The sequence below is a fragment of the Pomacea canaliculata genome, linkage group LG5, assembly GCF_003073045.1.
Source record: "Pomacea canaliculata isolate SZHN2017 linkage group LG5, ASM307304v1, whole genome shotgun sequence".
Taxonomy (NCBI): domain Eukaryota; kingdom Metazoa; phylum Mollusca; class Gastropoda; order Architaenioglossa; family Ampullariidae; genus Pomacea; species Pomacea canaliculata.
In genome coordinates, this window is record NC_037594.1 from 21,868,120 (window position 1) to 21,894,050 (window position 25,931).

Consider the following 25,931-nt stretch of genomic DNA (forward strand, 5'->3'; position numbering starts at 1 on the left):
CCATTATTCCTTCACTTTAAAAGCAAAATATGGCCGCAAGGAAACCGGATACTGGTTAGTGAATTAACATTTGATTGAGAGATTGAGAGAAAAAGCAAAGTGCATTGGAGTCTTGTTTTAAGAGAAACATTTTATTTTCTTTTAATACATATTTGCTGACATTTTTATATATCAGGATTTTTTTTCATTCCATCCCCTTCTTGTGTGCTTCAGCGAATGAGAGGGAAGAGGGAGGACTGAGAGAAGAAAAAACGCAGGTAGAAAATAAGTCTCAGAGACAGAGAAAGATGTTGAATAAAGACTCTCCTGTCTCCACCCTAATCCTCCAACACATACTTTGGGTACCAACTCGAACATGAGAGAAATGTGTATAGAAAAATATGTTTTTAAAACAGGTGTAGAGAAAGAAAGAAGCGCGTAAATAAAAAAGCGGCATGTATAAATCTTCGTACACTATGTATTGTCGATAGTAACTTAAAACACTACATCAATATAGTAATACAATATATCAATAAAATTTTTATAAAACAATTGTTTTTCTGTTTTTTATCTTTCTACAGAAAGAGGCAGTTGCACTACACTGAATGGGTTCAAGTGAAAGACAAAGGTGTATCTTTTTTTCTTTTTGGCAGGGATGGAGAGGGTGAAGGAATTGCACTCAGCTAAAACGTCGAAGGAAACAAAAAACATATAAGGTATAGCAGGTAGTAGCTAAGTATGCACTATATAGCTTTTTTACAGATAGTTTGTACCCTGTACAGATGCAAAGTTATGAGACAATTGTCAAGTGCTGGAGCAAATTTTGAATACTTTGTGCATTATGTGCATTGTGTGTGAGGGTGGATGAGTGACGCTGAGCGTGCACTAAAATAACTGAGGAAAGTACATATAATTTTAATAAAAATATTCTGAAGCCAGAGCTAATGTCAGGGAAAGCGTGATGTTGACTTGACACAAACGACATCCCGAATGTTCAGAATAACGTGGACTAGGAACGTAGATTTCGCAGTCTTCTAAAATATTTCAAATTGGGTTCTCTTGTTGGTATTTCCGTCACTAGAAAAAAATAAAATTCCCATAGATTTCCCCCCCCTGAAAAAACCTTTACATACAAAGTGTAGAGATAAGTCTTCCTGAAGCCCTCCAGCTGAATCGTAAACATTTCGTAAATTTGTTAAGCGTAAATACTATATACGGAACGGCCCTATGCTCCTCGAGGAGTAACAAGGACTAAACTAAATACTACAGAAGGTTCTCGGAATGACACTCCATCTCCTTGGGGCAAACTTATGACGGACTAAATAATTTCAATGTACATGTGCAAAGGTAAGACTACAGAACCTTCTCGCTTCATTGAAACCCTCGCAAGGTGTCGCTTAAAATCAGCTGAAGCTGGCCTGGTGCTGCTATCTTTGTGCATGATGTACGACAAATTCTTTAACCACTAGTTGATTTCTTTTCCATGATGTTCAGACATAATACCTGTCTCTCGCTAGCATTACAAATATTTGATGTCTGAAAAAGTTTCTACACCTTTCATGAGCTTTAGAATCTTTACAATTTAATTTGTATTTCAAGTTGTTGAGAGTGATATAATTTTTTGCTCAAAAAGGTGGTCTCCGTTGAATATTTCAAGAAGCTTTTTGCTTTTCATCAATATTCGCCACTTAATTTTAGTGTGTGCGTGCTGCTTCCTTCGTCAACTTCCTGGTGAATGCTGACACAATAAACCAAAGTGCTTGTAGAGTGTGGATCATGATAATGGCTTGTAGCTGACAAAAATCGGCGACGCCAAGCGAGATTTGCTGATCGCCATTGTGTAACACTAGTTTCATTCCGTTGTTAGACACACACACACAAAGGGCGTATAACAACAGAATAAGAGAATGTCAGCCTCATGATCAGTCATGGAGCCTTTTCTGTCGTTCACCCGAACATACACCAACCATCAGCACCATATAACGAAATCCTCTATTCCTGCGCCATGCAACACTCATCTACCCAGCTGCGATTTCTTAGATCACGAAAACGATTAAAAAAAAGCGATGTAAGACAAATAATTTTAAATAATTAAATATTGAAATACCTTGGGAGTTAGGTGAGACGAAAAGCTTAAACAAAAAACTCAAATCAGGGAAATACTTGCACGCACATACTGATAAATGTACATACCTACACATATTCATATATGTATACATAGACATTGTACATTTGAACCTCAGTAAATATCATACAACATTATTTAAACGTTTTACAACACAAAATACAGAAAGAAAAGCTATAAAAAAATTAATTGAGAACTTCTAAAAAAATCATCAAAAGATAGAAGTAGTCAAAGAAACATGCTGATCAAGTTACATAACTATGTTACAATTTTTGATTTTTTTCCAGTTGAATCAGACCTTTTTAAGTTTTCTATTTGAAGCTATTCAAAGAAAGGATTGTGGCTAAAATAAATTCAAGTAAACACTGACTGGAGCTTGGCCAGTTAAATGATGGATGTGGATAGGCTTGTTAGGTAGGAAAGACTAGCATAATGAACAGACCGCACAGACCTATTGCCAAGGAGTAAACTAGTGTGCAGGTTTACTCGAGTTACAGGAATGCAAATCGATTTGCCACACGTGAAAAAAAATCTATCTATCGCGAAACCAGCATTCATTTTTTGCAATTAAAAAGTAAATAATTTACAATCAATTCAATAACTGCGACTTATCAGCCTCATTTGGCGTTCTCTTCGCCCTGATTTCACTTGGAGACAAGTTCTCGAGGTAAGGCTGCCAGCCGTCGTTAGTGCATTCTCGATATCGGAAGACACCGACAAAAGCCCGGCCTCACTCTCCACGGTGGAAACTAGCTTAAGGGAGGTAACAACTCTTACTTCCCTTTATGTATCAAACGTTTTTCATTACTTCCGTATGCGACCAAGCGCACTTGTCGATGTGTGTGCGCATGTAATATAATCCTAAGATAATTTTTTTTGTAAACGTGCGCTTGTTTTTCATCACTAGTTCTCTCCAAAATGTCCAAGACTATCGATGGTATAGATATCACGGACGTGTAGATATGGTCAACTGGTATTCATGATCACAAATACGAAAAATCTATTCAACAATCACAAGAATATAAAAGTTTTAATCTGAAAAGAATACGCTGTTACTGAAAGATATCTAAAGTAAATTTCTTAAGGTTTTGCAAATGGGAAAGAGGAGGGAGACTGACAATGGAAGGGTCCATAAAATAGTTTTCTTGCACCGCCCCCCCTCCACTCAAAGAAAAAAAACAAACTACTGCCATTTCAGGTTCAGAAGGAAATATTTCTTTGCTGCACATGCTGTAATTTTCTACATCCGTTTCATCATCGTCTCCATAACACAAGATCTCAATGCCAGAAAGGTATTTCACGCAGTCACAAGGCAGCACTTTCACATGGCTGACGGCCAAACAGTTAAAAAGGAAATTAGGTATACTGAATTTAATTGCAGTTGTCAGAAGTGCATATACACATACAACATGGATCTTGAAAGAAAACAATGTCATCTTGTTTGCATATGCCATACAAAGAGGAATAAGCATGTCAGTAACCACTGAAACATTTTAAATACAATGACATATGAATGCAATGCTTACAAACAGGATGGCAAAATATGTCATAATCTCATTTTAAGGAACCTCAAAAAAGTCTGTTAAGACATTCCTTAAGAGCAGAATAAAAAAAAAACCCTTTGTTTTGGTGGTTATTTTCAGTTAGTTTCTGGAGAGTTTTGGCTGTTGTTTTGATTACAGCACTGATAATACTCTATTAAAAGGTGAGATGGTTGATATAACTTAGTTTACAAACAGCAAGCATGTTTTGTAAATCTCTACATGTTAATCTCATGCAGGCTGAGGTGATCATCTATGTGACAAAAATCATGTACTTTAAAACTAAGCTTCTGCTCAGCCATGGTATTTTGCAAGACCTGCTTGGTTTTTAGAATAAACAGAATCTGATGCTAAGTAAAAGTCATCAAACAAAGAATTCATATAATAAATTGTGCAGGAAAGACTCAACACTGAGACAGTGCATGTCACATAAAATGGTGAGCAATGGTTGGCTAGTGAAGTGACAGACTAAACTGCTGACTAGTCACATAGCAATGAAGATCAAACTGTGAAGATGTGTGCAATGAACACTTGAATGGGCAGCACCTGAAAATAAAACAGCAGGTAGTGAAGACAATTCAAATAAACAAGTCATCCATATTTGTTGAAAGAAGTTTCAAATGATTCTTGGTTCCAATGTTAAGCCTTCCTACTTCCCCCAACTATTTCACATATTGCGACCTCCACAATCCAAAGATTGTCTAGCTACGTGTGTTTCACCTATTTGTGAAGGGAACTCAAATGAAATACTTAGGCACTGCAACATTATGCTGTTTTTGTACCACTGACCTGCAACCACTTAAATAAATAAACACCAGAACTAGTATATTATACATTGTATTTCTTCATCTTTGGTACAGGGCCAGGAACTCTTTACGTGGTCCCTCGAGCTCTTTAGACATCTGCTGGGTTAACCACACCATTCTTAGAATGGTTGCATCATCATCAGTTATACACTTTTATATCACTCATTTGGGCGCCGAGACAATAGTTCAAGTATAAGTGATGATTTCTCAGCTTTTAAAAGATCGATTTATAATAGTTACACTGGGTTAGTAATGACACGATGCCTACAAGACTTGTTTGGCCAACATGTGCCAAAGTGATAGAGACAGTCATTAACAGAGTAACACAAATATTCAATATTTTTACATTTTCACCAGTACAACAGTCAACACCAATGGTGGTCACACATAAAATGTTTAGCACTTAATTCCAATCAATTTAACATGAAATAATCAGGGACTAGCCCAGGTATTTATGCCAACTTCAAATTCTACCTTCAACTACAACTTTCACAGGCAACAGCTCTTAAGCTAGAAATAGCTACAAGAATTAGTAATACAGCAAACAAGATGACAATCTATATTTGTGTTACTCCTTCATATTTTAACACCTGAAAAGGTTCCTTTATTACTAACCCCCATCCCCAACCCTGAGCTGATCAACCTGATCAGATTTCTTACTAGATATATACTGTAGAATCAAGAATGATATTCTTTGTATTCTTATCTCCCAAAGAAAACTCTGCTAGCTTCAGCAAGTTTCCTTGAAATGCTTAGTGATATTCTAAAAATAATTAATGCTTGATTAATGCTTATCTGTTAGAAAAACATTCTGGATCCTGCTTTGAATTAGACCTATAATGTCTATAATAAATACATGTTTACACCCACACGATCAATCATTGCACATAACCATAATGTCAAATGTTTAAATACTACTTTAAAAAGCTATTTTATGGTTACATCACATGTACACGTAACATTTAAAACAAATTATACACTCATTTCAAATGTAAAGTACTCTGATTTTCCCATTAATATGATGAAGATTAGTCACTCAAGAATGACGCCCCCCTTTAAATTATACAATTTCCAACAGGCAGTGATCATGAAACCAGTGTTTCAGTGTCTCGCCATCATGTTAATAAATGTACTCTTTGTCAGACTTTTTAGAATCTTGTTCTGAATACTGAAATGGGTTATTAAAAAAACTTTTCTGGTTTCAGAACCCATCAGTGTAAAATTGGAGTAAATTACTATCCATCAATGATGAGTAAATGTTTAAAACATAAAAATTAATCTAGTTAAAAGGAAAAATCCCAACCATAAACAAAGATCCAAGATTCAAAATTGAGAAAGCAACACAAGAGCAAACCTTGTAAAAAGCACTTTACATTACCAAAATGTTTTTGTTTTTTGTGCTATTTTAATGGTTACATAAGGAAGAATTGTATCTTATTTCATGCCCTTCTATTTAGAAGATACTGCTAACTTTTACTTTTGTTCATTTTTTTTTCTATTAAGACAAGAAAATTACAGCAGCAATCTAGAAACAAAAGGATTAAATATGTACATATAACAGCACTTATTTCCAATTCTGACCAGCAATCTTTTTAATGTATGGTTTGGGCAATATAATGCCAAAAATTGTGAGCAAATGTTAAGATGACCGCTAAGGAACATTTCTCGTATAAGTGTAATAGACTGTTGTTGAAAGAAACTGTTTAAAATTTGAACATACAGCCATTTGAAGGAGGCCACCAAGTGAACATCATTTCAGACATATAAACTGCTTACGGAAACTCAATCCTGGACATTGCTAAGATGATTTTCTTCAACAGAATACCTCAACAGAACTTTATGGTGACTGTGGATGCAAGTTTTGTAAAAAATGTGAAATTCTGCCTTAATCTCATGAGAAGGGTGGCACATGATTGTGAAGAAACACAGATTTCTCAAACTCAAATAACAGAAATAAGCTGACCATACATGTGATTTTAAAAAAGTTGTTAAACATCACAGCATCTTTTTAAGCTACTTTGAAATACATGTAGCTTACTAAACAATAGATCTCTGCCTATTTGTGTTCTCAACTGAAACATGACTTCAATGACTTAGGTAAGACCATTTCATGAAAACCACTTAACTTTCAGAAGATTTGGCTTAGCAACCCTGTTACATAAATGAACTGAAAAAAAAAAATTAAGATCCTGCATTCTCTACCTAGACCGAACAAATACTGTCACAGTAAACACAATTTTATGAGGAAGAAATATGACATTTACAAATTTTATGATAAAACTGAGGATTAAAATGGTCTTGTAAAGTTCAATGAAAAATAAAAAAGATGATTTAGCATCATTCATACAAGTCTCAATCGCTCCAAAAAAATGCATGCATAATGCTTTTGGGCTCACGTGTGTAGTTCAACAGGATGGTCTCTCATATAATGGCATATTCCCTCGGTTTCCCCCCCGCACCCATCAATTATTTAAAATTTTTTTTTAACATGCATCATGCACAACAGGAATATACTTGACATCTCTGAGCAGGACTTACACCATGCACTTTACACAGACATTATGCGCAACTGTTTTTGCTGTTTAAGGAAACATCTGTTATTAATGAATATACTTCAAAACTAAAACTTGAAAGGAGGAAACATATTCACTGTTAATTCATTGTTAGCAGTTCCCTTCTCAAAGAAGCTCAATGACATCAAGTTAGGCACCACAAGTGGAAAAGGGCACACCAAAAACTGCTTTAAAGTCACAAAAGGAATGTGAAGAACTTTAGCAAAACTACTTGTTATAAAATGCCGGGAGTGAAAGTTTCCGAGAGTCTACGGCAAGGTAAGCTCAAAATGGTACTGTAGTTTAACGTACAAGTTCAGTGCATATGCTTTGATGAGCACTGAAGACTGAAATCTGGGGATGTTTGCATGTCTTGCTGCTTCTCACTGTAAGTGTTACAAAACCAGCAAACATTTTTTTATGCATAGCTGGTTCGCAGAAAAATCAAAAGCAATGTGCATTATGCAAGCTTATCCAAGCCTTGTTTTAAAATGTGAAAACTCCTGTTTGACTTATTGCTGCTATTTTGCACTGAACCACCAAACACAGGTTCCCAGAAATGTACTATACAATGCACTGTAATGACTGCTATGACTCAATCAAAGACTGATATTTTATAGAGATGGAGCTGCGGGGAAGTATTTTTAATGAACGTCATCATTAAAAAAAAAGTTCAGCCTCATTTCTTGTGGCCGCTTTAAGACCGCATCCCCAAATCAGAAACACATGATGTGACCACATATTTCATCTTCAATATGATAAAGTGAGTGTAAGCAAGTTTGTAATGTATGATACAAATTATTAACTGTGGGCAAAGCCTCATCATCTCTTATGCAGTCCTGGTCCATCTGTTCTAAAATCAACAACAGCCAACACGATATGTCCTCCCACACTGTTGTGACAACACCCTGCCAAACACACAGCTCAAACTCTGCTCTTTTGAAAAAAGGGTATGCATTAGCTTCACGTAAGCAGCTGTCATTTTGTGAATGTTGGAGCAGGGGATAGGGATGGGGATTGGGACAGGGGAAGAAACATGCAGGCAAGGTATGTGCAGGTGAAGTCACTCCATGCATTTGGAAATGAAGTCCAGGAAGCGGCGTGCATACTGGTCAGGGCGGACAGTGGAAATCTCAGCACCAGCACCATGCTTGACAGTCTTGGCAGCCTGGGCAGTGCGCTTCTTCATGCTGTACTTTGTCAAAACGTCGATCAAGGCCATAAAGTAGATTTCTTGCTTTCCACTTCCTACACACAAAATAAGTTTAAATAAAGTTCTGATTACACATCAGCAACTAAACATTTATGTTAATCTTATTATATTTTAGAATCAAAGGTCTTGAGGAGTACAAAATTTATTCCGGTGCAAAACAAACGCAGGAAACAATTTCCCCAAATTTGGGTGAGTGCCAATTTGCTTACAATACATGAAAGAGGTCTGCAAAGAAAGAAGTCAACAGCACAGATATCAGTTATCCACAATATACCTAAGTTGTGAAGGCCTCAGCCAATGGGTCAGCTGGAACATTATGTTAATTAGGCATGTATGTGTACAAAGGTGACCTCACAATTTGTTTCCCTTTTCTGTGCCAGATGTTTGTAAATCTATAAGATCTTCCAAAAATCCATCAGTAAAATGTCTTGCAGGTGCATCTTGGGATCAGTGGCAGGAAGATCAGATTTACTCTAAACTCAAATGCTTATCACAGAAAGTCACTGAAAGCCTTTGCCTGAAAGCAACCCTATATGATATAGTATATGATTTCTTGAAAGCATGCAAGCTTGTTGATCTTAACCAAACAGACTTCTAACTTCATGGTCCTAGCTAACAGTCCAATCATTTCTCTTTGTCTTGCCATGTCAGTGAGGGTCCCCCTGCAAAATCTCTAAAAACAAAACTGAGATACCTTCCTATTGCCCACAAAATAAGCACTGAAAGTCTACTGAATATTTATCACAGAAGGAACATCTCTACTAGACAGTACAGATTTCACAAAAAAGATCCTGCAAAGACTGTGTGTTGGTGCAATTGTCCCAAATCAGTAAGTAAAAAATTATGGGTTACTTCATTTTATTTCACACAAAAATGTCTAAAACATTTTGATGGTACCTTTGTATACATTATCTGCACTCACAGTGCAATATCTGTCCATTACCATGCACAAATACTCACCCCTTCAAACATATTAGAGGATTAAAATTTAGATCACTTCACAATTGCTTCTTCATTAAGACAGGAATAATAAGCATTTATACACTCTTTATTAAAATTTAGGTTCATTAACTTAGTCAGGCTAGAACTGAAAATGAGCAAAGTTGCGAAGTGCTTTTTTTTAATAACAAAGGGCAATAATCTAATTATTGCAGGCACGACCATTATAAATTATCACTAGTTCAGTCACAGTTTTGTTAGAGCCAATATAAGCGCTGCACAGCTAACAAAATTCAAAGTTCACTCCAAGCTTGGGTAATTTGAACCTTCTTTGTTAATTTCAATGAATCAGTTTCTCTATTTGATAAGCTCTGCACTATAACCAACACCACTGATAGCAGAGTGCACAATTAATTTTATAGTTTCAATCCTCAACAATTTTAAATACTTTGTGATAAACTGTTTATTTATGAGGTAGCAGCAATTCATCTCACCTTCTGTAGACCTAACAGCAAATCTTTCCAGTTCACCATCCAGCTCTCCACAAAATGGCACCATTGGAGTGGTTGGCTGGGGAGAGTCTGGAGGGGTGGGCACTCCAACATCTCCACACTCCTCTTCACCACCAAGCCCATTTTCCTCTTCTTCGACAACTTCTTCGGATTGCTCTTCATATGGCCCTTCCTCCTCCTCATCATCTTCCTCATCGGCTGGGACAGGGAAGGAGTTGCGCTGTTGCATGTCCTCTCGTGTGGCATCATGGATTCCAACAATCAGACTATAGTCCATAATGTGAAGACTGGACAGAAACTGGTACAAGACACAAACCCGTAAGATGTCAACTTTACATAAAAGAATATACAAATAAGTCTTGCAAGACACAAATCTGTCCAGAAAGAAAGGACTCACTGTACACAACTGCCACAAATTTACAGCATCTCCACACACAGTCCTAACCCAGCTCCGATTACTACTTCTTTCCACACTTCAAGAAAGTTTAGAGCCAACAACATATAAGATTTGATGAAGACCCTTCTTTAATCAAAGTGTACAGAATAATAGAATGAGCAACTAGGGAGCAGAAGTAGACTTAGCCATGAAGATCTTGCCATAAAGGTTTCTAAAAAAAAAATTCCTGAATTCTGATTTCATATTTAACTTTCTTTATGCTTATATTTGTGGTAATATCTATATCGGAAAAATAAGGAAGTCTCAAGGTTGAAGTATATTAATAACTAAATTTCCAATATATATAAATTGGCAGCTAACGTCTAATAAAAATAAAAATGCAACACTTATCTGTGTGTTTAGATTCCTTATGGATCATCACACATGTATTTTTGATATATAAATTGGATTTTAAATAAAATTTGTGGTGTGGTAGCCTATTTCATGACCTTTTTTTAAAATCCTGGATATCTAACTGTGAAAAAAATCAAGCTTGAAGTACATTTAATTGTGAAAATTTGAATTCTACTACTATTTATCTACGTAGAAAAACAAAAATAACAGTTGTACCTTACAGGGTTACATTTTTTTAGAGGTCTAAAGAAAATGATGATATTTTGTGTGTCCAGAGAAAAAAGCCTGTGCCGAAAGGGCCAACTCTAATGTAAATCTTTCCTGGCAACATATCTGTGTATTTGGCCAATTGGACTGTCAATTACTCCAAAAGTAATTAACATCTAGAGGTAAATTATGAATTAAGAGAATGAACAAAGTGATCTCAACCACCAAACCATGCAACATACACACTCTCTCTTCTTTCTCTCATCAGATCAACAACATTGGTTAGTAAGTTGCTGAGACTGTGCACCTCCACATCCTTCTGTAGAATATTCAAAATCCTATCCTTTTCCTTAGGACCAATGTTGATGACTGCTCCATCATTGACAAAATCATTGTCTTTTAAGGTTGGCAGTTCCTTGGCCTGTGAACAGACAAACCACATTCAAGGGTTTAGACAAGTGCAGCCAAATACATGCATGCACAACAGAGAGGAGGGGGGTTGGGAGGAAAGAGGAAAAGAGAATGCAGGGGGCAGGTGTGAAGAGAAAGAGACAGAGAGACCTGCATTCAGCATTTGCACACTCCCATCCCATTCTTTCTCACGCTCACTGAATGTTGTTTACCAATGATTAGAATTCCCAGCCTTGCTAAACACTTGTTGGCTGTACGATAATGATACTGATGCTAAAATTTAACCAAATTACATTACACAAACGGTTTAAGTGCAAGGAGTTATGCCTTCATCTATAGGTCACTGTGTCGATGTTTACATCCATGTATGAATGTATTCAAAATAAGTAAACATATATATACACAGGAATGCACTTGTGATTCTTGTATGACTTTGTGAATACAGTACACATCCCTGAATATATTTTTGTGAAATTGCTGTCTTCTTCCTCTCCCACTTTATTCCTCACCCCACCTTCTCCCTCTTATTCCTTTTGACTATAGAGGAGTAAGTAGCAGTATGATGTTAAAGTTACAGTGTGTGCTCACATCACTTCACAACTTGTGAATGTTACTGTTTGTGAAACACCTGGTGAAAAAAAATATATAAAAAATGCTATCACAGCATTTAAACTCTCTCTCTCTCTCTCTCAAAAAAAAAAAAAAAAATCCTACAGAACAATGTAGGGGTGAAAGTAGGCACTCACTTTCTCTTTTTCGCTTGCTTGCCTGTCAACAGTAGAGCCCTGGAATAAGAGAATATAGAGAATAAGAGAATAAAGACTGTGCATCGGAATATTTAACTGTTCCCACCTGTTTATAATCAAATAATAAGATTTGTCATTGCAAACAAGGAGCTATTCTCCAATACTTGGTTTTATCACACTTTTGGTGATCAAACAAAAGATGATAATGCAAAACTGTTTTCTCTTCAAATGTCATTTATATTCACAACACATGTACAAAATATTCCCAAATGATTGTGCATCAGCTCATCCATATCTACCCACATCCACTCACATTGATATGATAATTAAAATCATTTTACTGACATGCTTAATATCTTTGATTGACATTATCTGTAAACACAAATTCAACTGTGTGTATGTGTGTGTGCAAACACACATGTATAAATGTGTATCTTTTATATGACAGAAAAATATGCATAAACATGCAACACACCTGAAATCTTAAAGGCTGAAAATTCACATACAAATGCAGATATGTGTAAAATGTTAGCTTGTTTGTGCTCACATACTTTTCCCTCTCTCACATAAATGCATGCATTTTTATATGTATGTATGGACACACTAAGCAAGCAAAAATGCTTGTGCGCACACACACATAGGCACAGTCACAGTGAATTCTCAAGTGCACTGAAGCAGGCTTCCCTACAGCTGGTAAGCTGTCTGGCAACATATAGTTCACTGAAGGAAAAAAATCCTTGTTCTCTTGCCAAGAAGCCGGGTTTTATGAGTCCAAGATAAAAGGACTTCTGAAAATGTCAAAGAGCAAAATCCATCCCAACAGAAATATGTCTTCTACAGCTGACAGGTCTCAGTAGAGCTTTTTTTCTGATGAGGATACAACATTCTGATCCAGTTAGCTACCTTCATCTGAAGCTGAACTTAAAATCAGGAGTCCCAGCATTCTGGTATCTTTTCATCCATCCCTTCCTCATCACCAGTTTATATGTACTTCAACACTTTTCTCTTCCTTCTACAGCTTCACTTTCTGCTCCTCTTTTCTATTCTTGCTTGCATGTACATGTGTGTTCGTACACATATACTATCTCCACCCTTCTTAACTAATTCTGCTAGATTTCAAGCACATTATTTTCATCCTATTTACACAACTTCAAATGCAGCAAAGGTTTCCTTAAATAAAAAATGCTTTCCTGCACTTTACATGCTTAAGATATGATGGTGACATTCTGCTAAAATCATTATAACTGAGCTAGCACTGAAACTTGGTTCTATTTGCCAGATCAATACTGGCATTATTCCAGACAACAACTGCTTCAAGGGAAAGAAAATGGAATGGGCTGAGGGATATCAGGGTTTTAACAGATGGTACCAAATGCCTAAGGTCACATTTGAAACATTTTCTCTTTCTCACACACACATCCAAAAACATGCACACATCATATGTCCAAACAAATGTATAAGCAGACATGTATTTGTCACTTCTGTATTTTGTCAAATATGAGATGCATTACAATCTATATTCTGTTCACTGGATCCTAGTCTGGCGTGAGTTACATAAGAAAGCCATATGCAAAAATAGCTGAAGGTGGGATCAAACAGTCCAGCACATCTCCCATTTATAATAACTAGTCTGAGTAACTTTCATTTATATCCATTATATTTAGTATACCCTGCTATCCACAACTGAATGCAAAGGAAAAGCGAATGTTGAGCCAGTTCATGTATTTAACAGCCTTCTACCTAAACCTTAAAGACCTCCAAACTGAGGGCAAAATATTTAAAATTTCAAAGTCATTTCTGAGCTTATTCTAAAAATTCTTAATGGCAAATCCTTGCACCCATACTCGAGGTGATGATAGACACAGTTTAATTGATACCAAGTTAGAACCACAAGAAAACCACAACGAGGAATAAACAGAAGGAGCCCACACGGGTGCAAGGGAACGGTCACAGCAAGTGGCTGGATCCTCTTTCTTCTCAGATGGTGCACGAGTAGGCTTTCTAAAGAGTGGTGTGAGGGTTAGTGAAGGGGACGCAGGCAAGGAAACCTTGTGGGGGTGTTTGTGAACAAGTCGGCGATTTTCCGACGTTCAGTCTGCACGCAAGGTCAGGCACTCTACTCATTTCAAGACATCGTCCGCAGCTGCTTGTGTCCTTTGGCTTGTTGACTGCCCATCGTATTCCCTGAAGCACGTATGTGGTGACCGTGCACTCAACCCCCCACCCCCACCCTTGAGTGTAACGACTCGCTTCTATGACAAACGGCGCCAAGCAAAGCATGGAACAGCTCAACAGCCCCACCCAACTCCACCACTTTCACCAACACTTTTCTACTCCTTTAAAAAAAAACAACACCACTTCTCTTTCAACCCCTTTCATCCCCAAGCGAAAAGCGATACTTTTTTGTTTTTGATGACAGCGTATATCGCAAGGAAGGTGATGTGCCGCATCGCCTCAAGACGGCGGCAGCCTGTTCATGCAGCGAAAGTGTATCAGACGTGGTCCACTTTCTGCTGCCCTCTTACTGCCAGCAAACAAGAACTGTTAACGTCCGTGCGTCTAACAACATACCATTTCAAATAGCTGATTTCTCGTGGACAGTCTCTATTGATTACCAACGTCACCATGGAGGATTCCTGTTAAGCGTGAAATCGTGTCTTCAAACCTTATCGATCAGGGTAAAGCATGGGTAGATGGCTTAAGGAGAGGAAAAAATCCCGCAGGATTACAAGAATCTAATCTGCCCACATCTTCAACAAGTTGTAAATTGAAACATTTCAACGAAAGACTACGCTAAAGGTTGCACTAACATTTATTCACCATAATGGTATTCTTATTTAATAATAAAAAAAAGTTTTCCAGATCACGAATTATAAAGCATGGCTACTTCGCTGACGAACAGCTGCACTGATCTATGCATCCGGCGAGGAAGAGGACGAAGCATTTTTGGGAGCAATGAAACTGAGCGGCAACATCGGGAGAGCGAACAAGCAAGCAGATTTTCTCACGAAACCTTTTTTTAAATTTTTGTTTAAGCACAATTTAATTTTAAAGTAGATCGTAAAATATTTCTCACGTGCCCCTCCCCCCAAAAAGGCGTACAGGTCAGAGGGCAGGCCTGGGCACAGACGGTCTCACGTGATAATTATAGGGGCCAGCCGACTACATGGGTACAGCATGCCGAGAGACCGTTGTTTCGATGTTACCCACAGGGCAAAACAACGTACACAGGAATGAAAGGGGGGAAAGGGCTGAGGTAAAATCACTTTCGCAAATTTGTCTGAAAAACACGCTGGAATTTTTTTTTCTAGATCCCAGAACTTGCTTAAATAAGGAAATTAGAAAGATTTGTGGCGTCTCTTTCGCTTGGCACAGCTTCTCCGAGTAAAATCCTGTCGAGCCAGTTTCCTGTATTGTCATAAGCAGTATTGCCAAGTTTATTGTCATAAAATAATGATTAGTGTATTGTCATGAAATAATGATTAGTTTTTTTTTATATCACAAACAGTAATTATTACTTTATTATAGTTGTGGAGGCACATCGCCATAATTACCGTTAACACAATTCATCTGAAAATGTTGACGAAAAGAACGATGGTGGTGGAGAAATACAATAACAAAATCACATATCCACTTAAGATGTACTAAGCAGTGTGTTAAATCTCGAGGCAACAGAGTGTCTTTCACTGCACGAACAGAAGTTCCAGGAGGCGCCTGGTTCCAACTGACCTTCAAGTCGTACTTCTTGTGAATCGGGAGTCGCGGGCTGAAGACATTCCGCATCACCACCATGTAGGTCTCAACGTCATTCACCGTCAGGCGGTACATTCCCAGGTACTGCGGTAACAACGTCTGGGCATGACACTCCACCACATACTGAAAGATGAAAAACGGTTTTTTTTTTTGTTTTTTTAAAGCTTCTCTCAGACATTTTCCTCCGCTACTGACCTTTTTGTCGATCAATATCCCGTATTCTATTGTAAATACAACTCAGCACAAACACATTTTTCTCCCCTTGCCACCCCCTCCTTCCTGCCAAACTCTCCACCCCATAAAACCCAGACACATGTGCAAACAGCGAAAAGTATATCTTAGCAAGGCCCCGAGTTATCTACGGCAAGTCCAGAAGGATGCCTGAACACAAGCCTAGCCAGTCCGCGACGTGAGAGCTGAGTACCCACCTGGTGATACTGCTTCAAGATGTGATGCATCATCTCCACTTCCTCCGACACCAGCGTCTTGACGAAGTAGCGCTTGTCGTGCGACAGGAACATGCGGGCTCCGCTTTTGCCAGGCGAGTCGCACGCCCTGATGTGCCGTGTCAGGGACAGCTGCAACAGCACCACTGCACCATGGCAAGTCTCACTTACGGCACAAATGTATTTCGTTCGAGGTCTTTTTTCCCAAACCTGCATGGGCTCGTAGCTTAACCTCTCTTTATATACATTCTGTCATTTTATCATCCACCTACTGTTCCCATTTCTCTCAACTCGTAACTTTAATGGTGTTACATTTTTTATGTGACCGCTTATTAGTGATTTTGATAACAGATTTAGCAATGCCCATATAGCAATAAAAAAATCGCTCTTTCACACCCTTTACTACCCCCATCTATTAGACAGGAATTTTTTCCCATTAGGTCGTTGAAGAACCTTAAGTAGTCTTTTCACCTCATCTATCTCGAAAGTAGTCGCTAACTACAATGCTTTAAAAACAGCGAAAAGCCCTGTGTGGTATTAAGACACTGTTCATAAGGTTAGTTTTCAACAAATTCCGAGTCGCGCAAAATGATTGTCCTCCCTCCGACTAGCACACACTCTAAAATGGAAAAAAACACTCCTTTGATTACTGAATGGTGGAATGGTATTTGCTTGCTTACCCTCGGGGTCTCCTAAACGAGTTGCAAAATGCACGATCAAGGGAGACAGCTGCATCAGCATTGCCATTAGCTTCTACCGACCCTCCCTCCGTCCCGCACTAATCTGACAGCCTCCCATCCAAGATGGCGAGAGGAAGACGCAAAAACATTACATGGTCGTAACACGGAATGGAACACTTTACAGGCTGCCGAGTTACTGAGTCTCAGGTTTATATCACAACAAGCGAGGACCTCAAAGAGGCTTACTTACCATGTACTGGTTGTCATCTATACCGAAGCGGTCTCGCAGGTTCTTGAACACGAGGGGGCAGTACTCCTTCACCTTGAAATGACTGGGCATGCTGTCTCTGTGAAAGGCACCAAACCATTCCCACCCAAATCCGGATAATTTCAAATTTACTCCATTAGTCACAATGCATTATAATATTGTAATTAAGTAAAAAAACAAAACAAAAACAAAACAAAGACTGTCGCCATAAACACACGATGGTAAACAAGACTAAATTTAGTGGAGACTTGTTTTTGTAAAAATTTCACTGTAACTGTTGTAGATATTTACTGGCATGAATGTATTTTTTGTTGTTCTTGGTAAGGGGCTTCATTAGCAAACTAAATATAAATCGTGGTGAAACAAGAACCTTAAATTGTGGTTTAGACCAATCTTAATTGAAATGACTTTAGGATGACGATCTAAGAAGTTAAGCACCTCGACTTCGAAAGCGTGTATTGAAAATAAGAGGAGTTGGATTATTACGTTGGATTCGTAGGTAACCCAGACGACGATTTCCAGGTTTATTTTGGTGTTGAGCTAAGCCTACTAACCTAACCCCACATGTCAATTATTGTAAGCGTACAGTCGATATCTTCGGTCTCTTCCGGATTCTCGTGAAATGCAATGGTGAAATTCAAGATGGCAATTGTTTCCTTGTTCTTGGATAATCGCTAGTCCCGCCAGGATGCTTTCGTTTTCCCACAATCTTTCTTAGCAAGAGAGGCCACAGTGTTACGCGCGAGAAAGAAAATTAATAGTACCACAGGGCAGTCATTAAAATTTGTTGGTTCACCTGATGTAAATCTTTCCGCGTTCTTCACGGGGGCTGACATGCGGACACGTTTAGTTTCCTGCCTATGCTTGCTGCACAACACCGTGTCGGCGAATTAGATGGGGGCTTTCTAGTTCAACTATTGGGTCACACATTAGGAAAACACAAAGCTTTAAGGGAATCGGTAGGGTCTTTTTCACGATGAGACGTAGTGCTGAAGATGAGGAAGAGGGTAAGAAGAGGATGAAGTGTTCTCTTACATTCTGAGAAAACCAACTGAAGAAATCTATAAATACCGGATAATATGAATACCGGTACAAGATAATACGTCTTCGTTTTAATGGAAGGGGCGGTGAAAAGCCCAGTAGTAATCAAAAGCAGAAACAGGGGTACGTTACAAGGATACGACATGTCTGCACAATGTCCCCTAACCATCTCTATCGAAAACATTGGTGTATGCGCTAATGAAAAAGTATACCTTGATCATCACCGACAAGAAGAGCTTTGAGTAGACGGGTAAGTATGGTAGGGGTAACAAAATAATTCAAATTCATTTTAGAAAATCAAAATAACAACTCTATCCATCCCCCGAATAATGGGGAAAATCGACCAAGTCCTTCCTAGATGAGTCGCACATTGCAAATCCCCAACATAAATGCATGCAGACCTTCCTCTTTTCAATTAAAGGTAGGCAGACATGCAAACACAAGGCCATCATACTGATACATATTTAAGTCTAAAAGTTTTGATTTACAACTTACACTGTAAACACATTTAGCTCATTATGAGTTTTATTTAAATCAACGGTCGTACGGCAGCACAGCCACTTAAATGGGCCCATTCCCTTTATTCTGACCCCACCACTACAATAAAGAAAAAACTCTCTTTGTCTTACTAACTTGTTGAACATGTGATTGTCTACTCGAATCTTGCTGTAGGATTTGAAGTCGTCTGGCATAAGCATCACATGCACGTTGACTCGATTCAGTTCGTTGATCTGCAACAGAACACATCTGACCGTAATGCAAATCATATTCCGATTCTCCCATTTCCTGCTATGAAAAGAAAAAGAGGCGATTTAGCAGATAACCACACATCAGTCAACCACACGAATTGATTACGCATGACACGAGCATCAGACTCCGGAACACTCTACCCACGACTTTTACGCCTACCCGAAATACCACAGCGTAGCCTGAAGCAAACGCTCTGGGTACCAACTGTGGGTTTGAAGTGACCTACAACGAACTGGAAGCAGGAATAGTGCTACCTCTGTATAGCCCTGGGGGACATGCATGTGCTCAGCATCTTGCAAGGCGCTAGCTGAATGGCCAACAGCTACAAGTTAAAATCAATTCAGTTTAGTACTGCGGTTTAGCCCTACGGTTATAGCATGTAGGGTTTGAGAAGCTGGCCCCAGATGGGTTAGTCATTACGAAAAGATTAGCTCCTCAGTAATCCGTGGCCAGCCTGTGTCTCTATTCTATGATTTCAGTAAGGAGCTTTTTAACCGAACACCTATTGTCGAGTTTGTGAATATCTTGCCTATTTTTATGACCGGCATTTTGCAGATTATAGTCACAATGATATTCGTCGTGAAAAAAGCACCCAACACAGACACAGTTGCCAGCTACTGCACACTGCTCTCTGATGTGAGTACGCATGTGACATCATCATAATTGTTTTCGATGCTCTGAACTTAAAAATTAAATCAAAGACTACAAAAGACTCTTCCTTTAGGCGAGAAATGAGAAAAAACTCAAGTTTTACTTATGATTAACACGTTTTCTACGACATTTCCAAAAGGTAAAACTAGTAGAAACATCGTGCAAGCGCCGACATATTTCAGTCTAGCATCAAACATCTTCAACAGCGTGTCTATTGAAACGTTTACCTTGATCACCCTCTATGCTTACGAAGCTGTGTTTGAAAACATTAGATAAGGGCAGTCAGCGCACAAACACATAGCATATTGGTTTGATTAAGCAAGCGGCGTGGAGGGAACCTGAAGATGGAACTCCCTCCCAAACCCCTGCACACCACCGATAACCCTACTCTCTTCCTTCCGCCCGCACAGCGGAAACGCCATCATAGTGAATCACCCAATGTTATCAGACAGCGCACCCGACGTTTATTAAACAGCTCACTAGATTGTATCGGACACTTAGTTTGTCTAACGACACCTGCAGTACATCGACCTTTAACGAAAAAGACATCCAGTTGGGGCGACAACAGAGACTTTCGTGCATGCACTTGTCTTCTGGTGCATCGCAAAGGATAACGCTCCGACATGGTCACCATTACGTACGGCAGGCGGACAGGAAACTAGTGGATAATATTCAACGCATTTCACACCAATACATGTGCCGCTTTAAAAAAAAAACAACCGCACTTGATAGTCACCACCACCACCACACCTAATCTCAAGCGAACAGTACTGGCAGTACTGTGAAACTGAAGCAATAACAGCTCGCATTTGATACGCTAAAATGAGTTTCAATTTAAAAAAATAGTCTCCATGTTTTCGGACGTGCGAGTAATGCGAGCCTGGGGCTGGCTGCAAGTTTCTACATGACATCAAGAGTAACATGACTGTTCAGAATATGGCATCACTAAATCGACCGGACAAACCCATCAAAGAGAAAGTATCGTGCCAACAACCAACCCATGACTGCGACAGATTTGCACGGTGACACATGCGATGCTCGACCTCTCTATCTCTAGCCTTGAGAGCCTGGAGCACGGACTATAATCCATACAGGCAACCGTGCGGCAATTATACGGGTTCTTCATTGACCGAGATCAAGGATAACATTCTGAGGTGTTTGGGTGCGCACAGAGGCAGACACATGTCAAAAGAATCAAAATATTTGCATCATTCTTGCGAAATAAGATCGTGTGACAAAAACTTAGATGTAGACTTTTAGGTTTTAATCCTCCAAGAGATGTGTTCCCCGTGTATTTTGCACCATGAGTCAATAATATATCGACTTTGCTTGTGCTAGTAGCAGCATCTGTCCACGACGATGTTAACTTTTACAGGTGGCGCAGTCAATCATTCTCCATCAATGTCCTGCCTACCTCCTCACAGGATGCGGAACCTCAATGACACGGGACTCCTATCAACTCCAAAAACATAAACATTAAGGCCGACTGATAACGACTCTTCATTTTTTTTTTTTTCACATCACGCCCCCCACACACAAACCCCACCAACCACCAAAGCTTGCCAGCCAGCCAACCGCGCAGCCATCCAAACAAAGCTAACCGAACTCTCAAGAAACGGAATATGGAAGGCAAAAGAATTCTTTGGCTCTGATGAGATAAATCGATGCATAGCCGGCATCTTTCACAATACCTTTCTTTATGCTGTGAACTTTATCTGCGCATTGTAAAACTACCATTGAAACATTAATTTATCTCTAAAGCCATATCTCCCAAACCCCTCCCAAGCCACAAAAACGTTGCTCAACTAATGGAAAAAGTAAGGCACGAGACAAGTGGATGCATTCAGCATTAGAGAACATGATAGGTCGCACGATGTTTTTTTTTTTTTTAATATAGTAAGAACCGGTGTGACATTTGCGTCACTACTGCACATTGTGTTACAACACTGCTAGCATCGGTTGGGTTTGCTTCTCGCTCTTGTCCAAAGTCATGCATGTGGTACGTGTGTTTAAAGGGATTGTAAAGGCAAAATAAAACTGCTTAGAATTTCGTAAAGAGTAGGATTAGTTTGAATCTCCTCTATTTTAGTCTGTTCCTGTGGAAAAAGTTGAATGTTTATAGGATGTTGTGTTTAATAAGAAAAATTACACGGGACTCTTTCGTTTCTTCAACGAAGTCTCGTCCCCGATGACTCCAACTCGATCCCAGTGTGAACTGATGCAATGACATGGTTGGACATTTCTCATAGCCATCTTGTTATCACTAATATTTATCACTAATCCAACTAACGACACAACACCGATCACTTAAGTTCAGATCCTAACAATGACTGACACTTCCTCTCCCTCGCTGACGTCACAGCACGCCACAGCCTTATCAGCGCCGTCACAGCCTTTACTATACCTTTAAGGCTGTTCTCATTTCTATATAATCCAACTCTTGTGTAAACAGGATGCTGCGTTCTAAAGCTCATGCCGCCGACACTAAATTCATGGCTAGAGAATTAAATTCGCCGACAGACGAGTTTGGCGTCCAAACCAGCTTTTATGTCTTTCCGAGGTAGTTTTGAAGAACTTAAAATCTATTAGCCAAACCCACAATTAACTTTGTAATAAGCGCATTATTCCAACTGATTCTACATCACGCAGCCTGACAAAGACAGAAAGGATAACGATACACGCTCTGGTAATTTTACCCACACAAGCTCGCATGAGAAAGAGAGGAAGCGAGAATGTCACGTATCGTGTCAGTAGTTCTATCGATTATCACAGTATGTCTCGTCTTAACCTTTCTCTACCGCAGCCTTGACTACTACTTGCAACGCACACGTTTATAAAAATGTGTCGATGACAGGTGAAAAGGAAGAAATGTATTTACAATGTTTCTTTCCTTCGCAAACGGCAATATTCGACAAAAAAAAAAGGTCATTATTTAATGCGTGTATGCTGTCAAACGCTTTCTCAAAGTCTATGAACACAGCATAGAAAAAGCCGTTCCATTCTGATCTTTACTCTATAATCTGTGAAGATTTTATCATTGTATGGCCTTCCTGTTCTAAAACCTGCTTATTTTTGCCTGATAATGTCATCAAGAACAGTGGTGAGCCTCTTCAACATGTTTGTGATAACAAGGTTATCCCTTGCCAGTGGTTGCAGTCTTCTAAGTCACCTTTCTTTGGCAGTTTGAAGATTATGCTCATTTCTGGTGTTTTTTCAGTATCCCATATTTTCTAGAAAATCTTGCATAGCAGCTTTGGTATTTCTTCTACTTTTAAAATTAACATTTCGGAGCAAATCTCATCATGACCTGGCACTTTACCATTTTGTTGTTGTCGGATAGCTTCTTTTGCTTTACCAATGGTGATGGGGCCAGGATTATGTCCAGGTCTTCTTCACTTTCTGGGATATTGGCTAGTACTGGAGGGTGTGGTCGGTTGAGCAGCTGCTCGAAGTGCTCTTTCCATCTGTCTACTTTCTTACTTTCTTCAGTGATGACGTTCCCATCTTGCGTTTTTAAAGATAGGTCTTAACTGCCTCTTCTACTTCCTGTTAACTTTTTTTTTGCGATCCTGTAAACCATGTTCACGTCTTGTCTTTCTGCAGCTTCTTCTGCCCTTATAGCTAAGCTTTCTACCAAGTTTCTTCTACCTTTTCTAGCGCGCCTTTTCACTTCCTTGTCTTTCTGAGAATATTCTTTCACCAACTTCTCTTTAAGTCGTGGAGACTTTGTGCCGAGCAACTGGTGTTTTATCTTTTTCCTTTTCTCTATTGTTTTTCCACGTTTTCAAGGAGATCGAGCTCTCATTATTATTTTTTTTTAATAATTTTTTTTTTACGAGTACGAGATCTTTAATGTCAATGACTCATATAGTCGTTTTGACATGGGGGAATATATACATAGTGGTTACACAATGCAGCATAGAAGAGCTCTCATTATTGCTTTTCTACAGCTGATGTTCCCATAAATAGTTCTTTCATTGCTCGGTTAAAGTTAGCAATCATCATTTGGGTGTCATCTCTTAGGACGCTGAACTTGTTTTTTAATGCCAATTTAAAACCCCTCACGCTCTATAACAATGATACCAAACTGCAGAAAAATGCAATATTACTCAAACCAACCTCCACACTTACCAGATGTAATAAAGCGACCAGTCTTTAACAGGAAAAAAGTACGTTGTGTGTGAAAATGTTGGTGCATTCGCTATTCCAACAAGCCGTGTGACATGCAGTTAAAAAGTTTCTGCTACAGATCTTTTTCTCTTAGTTCTGAGCAAATCCCCAGCTGCACACTACAGAAGTCATAAGCTCTAAGAAAGTGAGCTACGAAAATAAAAGATATTTGACAATCAGTTGAAACACAGGCTGAATGATTCTTTAAAGGACGGACGATGAAGCAAGTTAAAAATCCGGCATTTCGGCAGCGTTCTGACCTCTTTGCCGCTCCCGATATCAAGGAACCTGAGGCAAGTCTGCTTCCTCATTTTCCTACCCTTAATGATCACATTACCTATTCTGCTGTTTAACTGCAGTCTCCAGCAATTCAACCGATAATACCTTCTACAGTTTCCTGAGCTTGTTCTCCAGCATCAATCTTTCCGCCTAGATACCGTTTTTCCAACTGTGTTTACCTTTTCTCAAAGCCGTATCGATTTTATAGATCGCACGACCTACTTTCACAAATGTCGTAACATAGGAGGAAGATTCCACTTCACAAGAAAGGGCACAGACGCGCTTTTTTTTTTTTTTTAAGTTTAGAGATCACAATGGCAGGTCAGTGTGCATGCGATCATGCATGTGACTGCAAGCGAGAAAGAGAGAGCAGTCCAACCGTCTAAAATGCAGTTTCTTCCAACCATCCCTTAAAATAGTGTTACTCAAGTCTGATCCAATCACTCGATAATCTTCCGTCATCTGACCGACAAGGAAAGTTCTTCTATCAAGCTCTGCATTTAAAATTACCCGATTCCGTCAAGCTGCGAGGATGCGAAAAGGGCATACATGTAAGCCAGTGGTGAGGAACCTTTTTTCCCTCCAAAGGCCATTTTGATATTTATAATAGCATTCGCGGGATCAATCAAAATCATCAACTTAAAAAAAATTAGCCTGCTATATTTGGTCAAGCCGTAATTTCGACACGGTATGTTAACATGTGCCAGTTCCCGCCATGCACTCGCGTGTCTTGTCTATCCTGTAATAGACGTTTCTTGTTTGTCTTCAAACATTTACGTTATTTTTTCCTGATTAACTTAAATATACATTTATGAATGTAGAGTGCCGCCTGTGTCTGTCATGTGTCTTGCGCGAGACCAAATGATTTCGCGAGTCTGATGTAAGCAAAAGCTGAGGTTATAGTCTGCAGTCAGTTCGTACCCAGTCGCCCGCTTGCAACATCCAATACGTCGTTTCTGATGGCTCACCCAGACCCACAATGGCGCTTTCTGTACTTGCGCAAGCGACAAAGGGAGGTGTATAGAGCAGTAGACTGGTCAATAATCCGCTGCCAGCGTGCTGGTCCACATCCACAACAAATTCCTCCCGTAACCGCCACGCCGTCTCCCTCTACAGGGAGTTACAGTTGCTTGCTCTCGCCGCGCAAAACAAAACTGATCAAACTGATCAATCCCACTGCGGTTGCCGCGACAACACAGCGAAGGAATTAACCACAGTAGACACGCGTGTTTTGCAAAGTCGACTGCGTGGGCTATTCTGCTAGAGAGTCTCCAGACATAAGTCACGCCGCTCCCCTTTTCCCCGGCTTTCCCTCGGATGTAAACAGGTTTACAAGAAGTGCACCCTTCCCTAGCCACCATCTCCTCCCTCAATGTCACTGCTGGTTTCCATTCCAATCTGTCTGGTGCAAGTTGTAGATCAACAAGCTGCCAAAACAATGTGCATGACCTCGTCAAGTTCTCTCGGAAAGGGGACAACATGTTAATTCGAATATAACAACATACACATCACACTAACCTTACAGGCATGTCTAACTAAACGACATTTTTGTCTTTGAAAACAGCGTTAAAATAGCCGTGCCCACGTTACAGTTAGTTGATGTAAACTATTCTCGCATTCCACAACAAGGTTTATAGCGATGTTATACAGCAAACTGTTCGAATACGAAGCAGCGTCGAGAACTCGAAGCCAATTTGTTAATCACGAGCTCGCGCAATTTTTCGAGTCACAGTGCACGAAGACTGGGGGACATTCTCAGGCATATTCATGAATGCTGTTTTCCCCGTAACTCGTGCGGCCATGCCGAGAACACTGAAGGCAAAACCAATACTGGTCAGTTTCACGCCTGCAATTACCCTCGCCTGTACCACCGGCTATTTATTTGATTATGGTAATTTTAATAGCAATGATTCCGAATGGCTTCGTTGTTTCGGTGGCATATACAGTTATCTTCTTGTCTTTTTTAAGCGTGCTGAAGCTAAGAAATAAGATCTTTCCCGTCCCCTGAAAAGAAAGAAAAACTTTGAAGAGGAAATGGGAGGGGAAGCACATGACGGCGTATTATTGTGTGC

General features: G+C 39.3%; 1 protein-coding gene across 1 annotated transcript in view; it reads right to left on the minus strand.

Moving 5' to 3' along the window:
• Positions 1-3,460: 3,460 nt before the first annotated feature.
• LOC112563930 (phosphatidylinositol 5-phosphate 4-kinase type-2 alpha-like) overlaps positions 3,461-25,931 on the minus strand; it is a 28,406-nt gene continuing 5,935 nt past the window's right edge. Inside the window, exons 2-9 of the mRNA XM_025238403.1 lie at positions 18,643-18,740; positions 16,951-17,047; positions 16,003-16,152; positions 15,551-15,697; positions 11,822-11,860; positions 10,972-11,085; positions 9,650-9,965; positions 3,461-8,251 (exon numbers count right to left, since the gene is read on the minus strand). Coding sequence (XP_025094188.1) covers positions 8,067-8,251; positions 9,650-9,965; positions 10,972-11,085; positions 11,822-11,860; positions 15,551-15,697; positions 16,003-16,152; positions 16,951-17,047; positions 18,643-18,740 — 1,146 coding nt within the window. The 3' untranslated portion in view covers positions 3,461-8,066. The remainder of the gene's footprint in view (positions 8,252-9,649; positions 9,966-10,971; positions 11,086-11,821; positions 11,861-15,550; positions 15,698-16,002; positions 16,153-16,950; positions 17,048-18,642; positions 18,741-25,931) is intronic.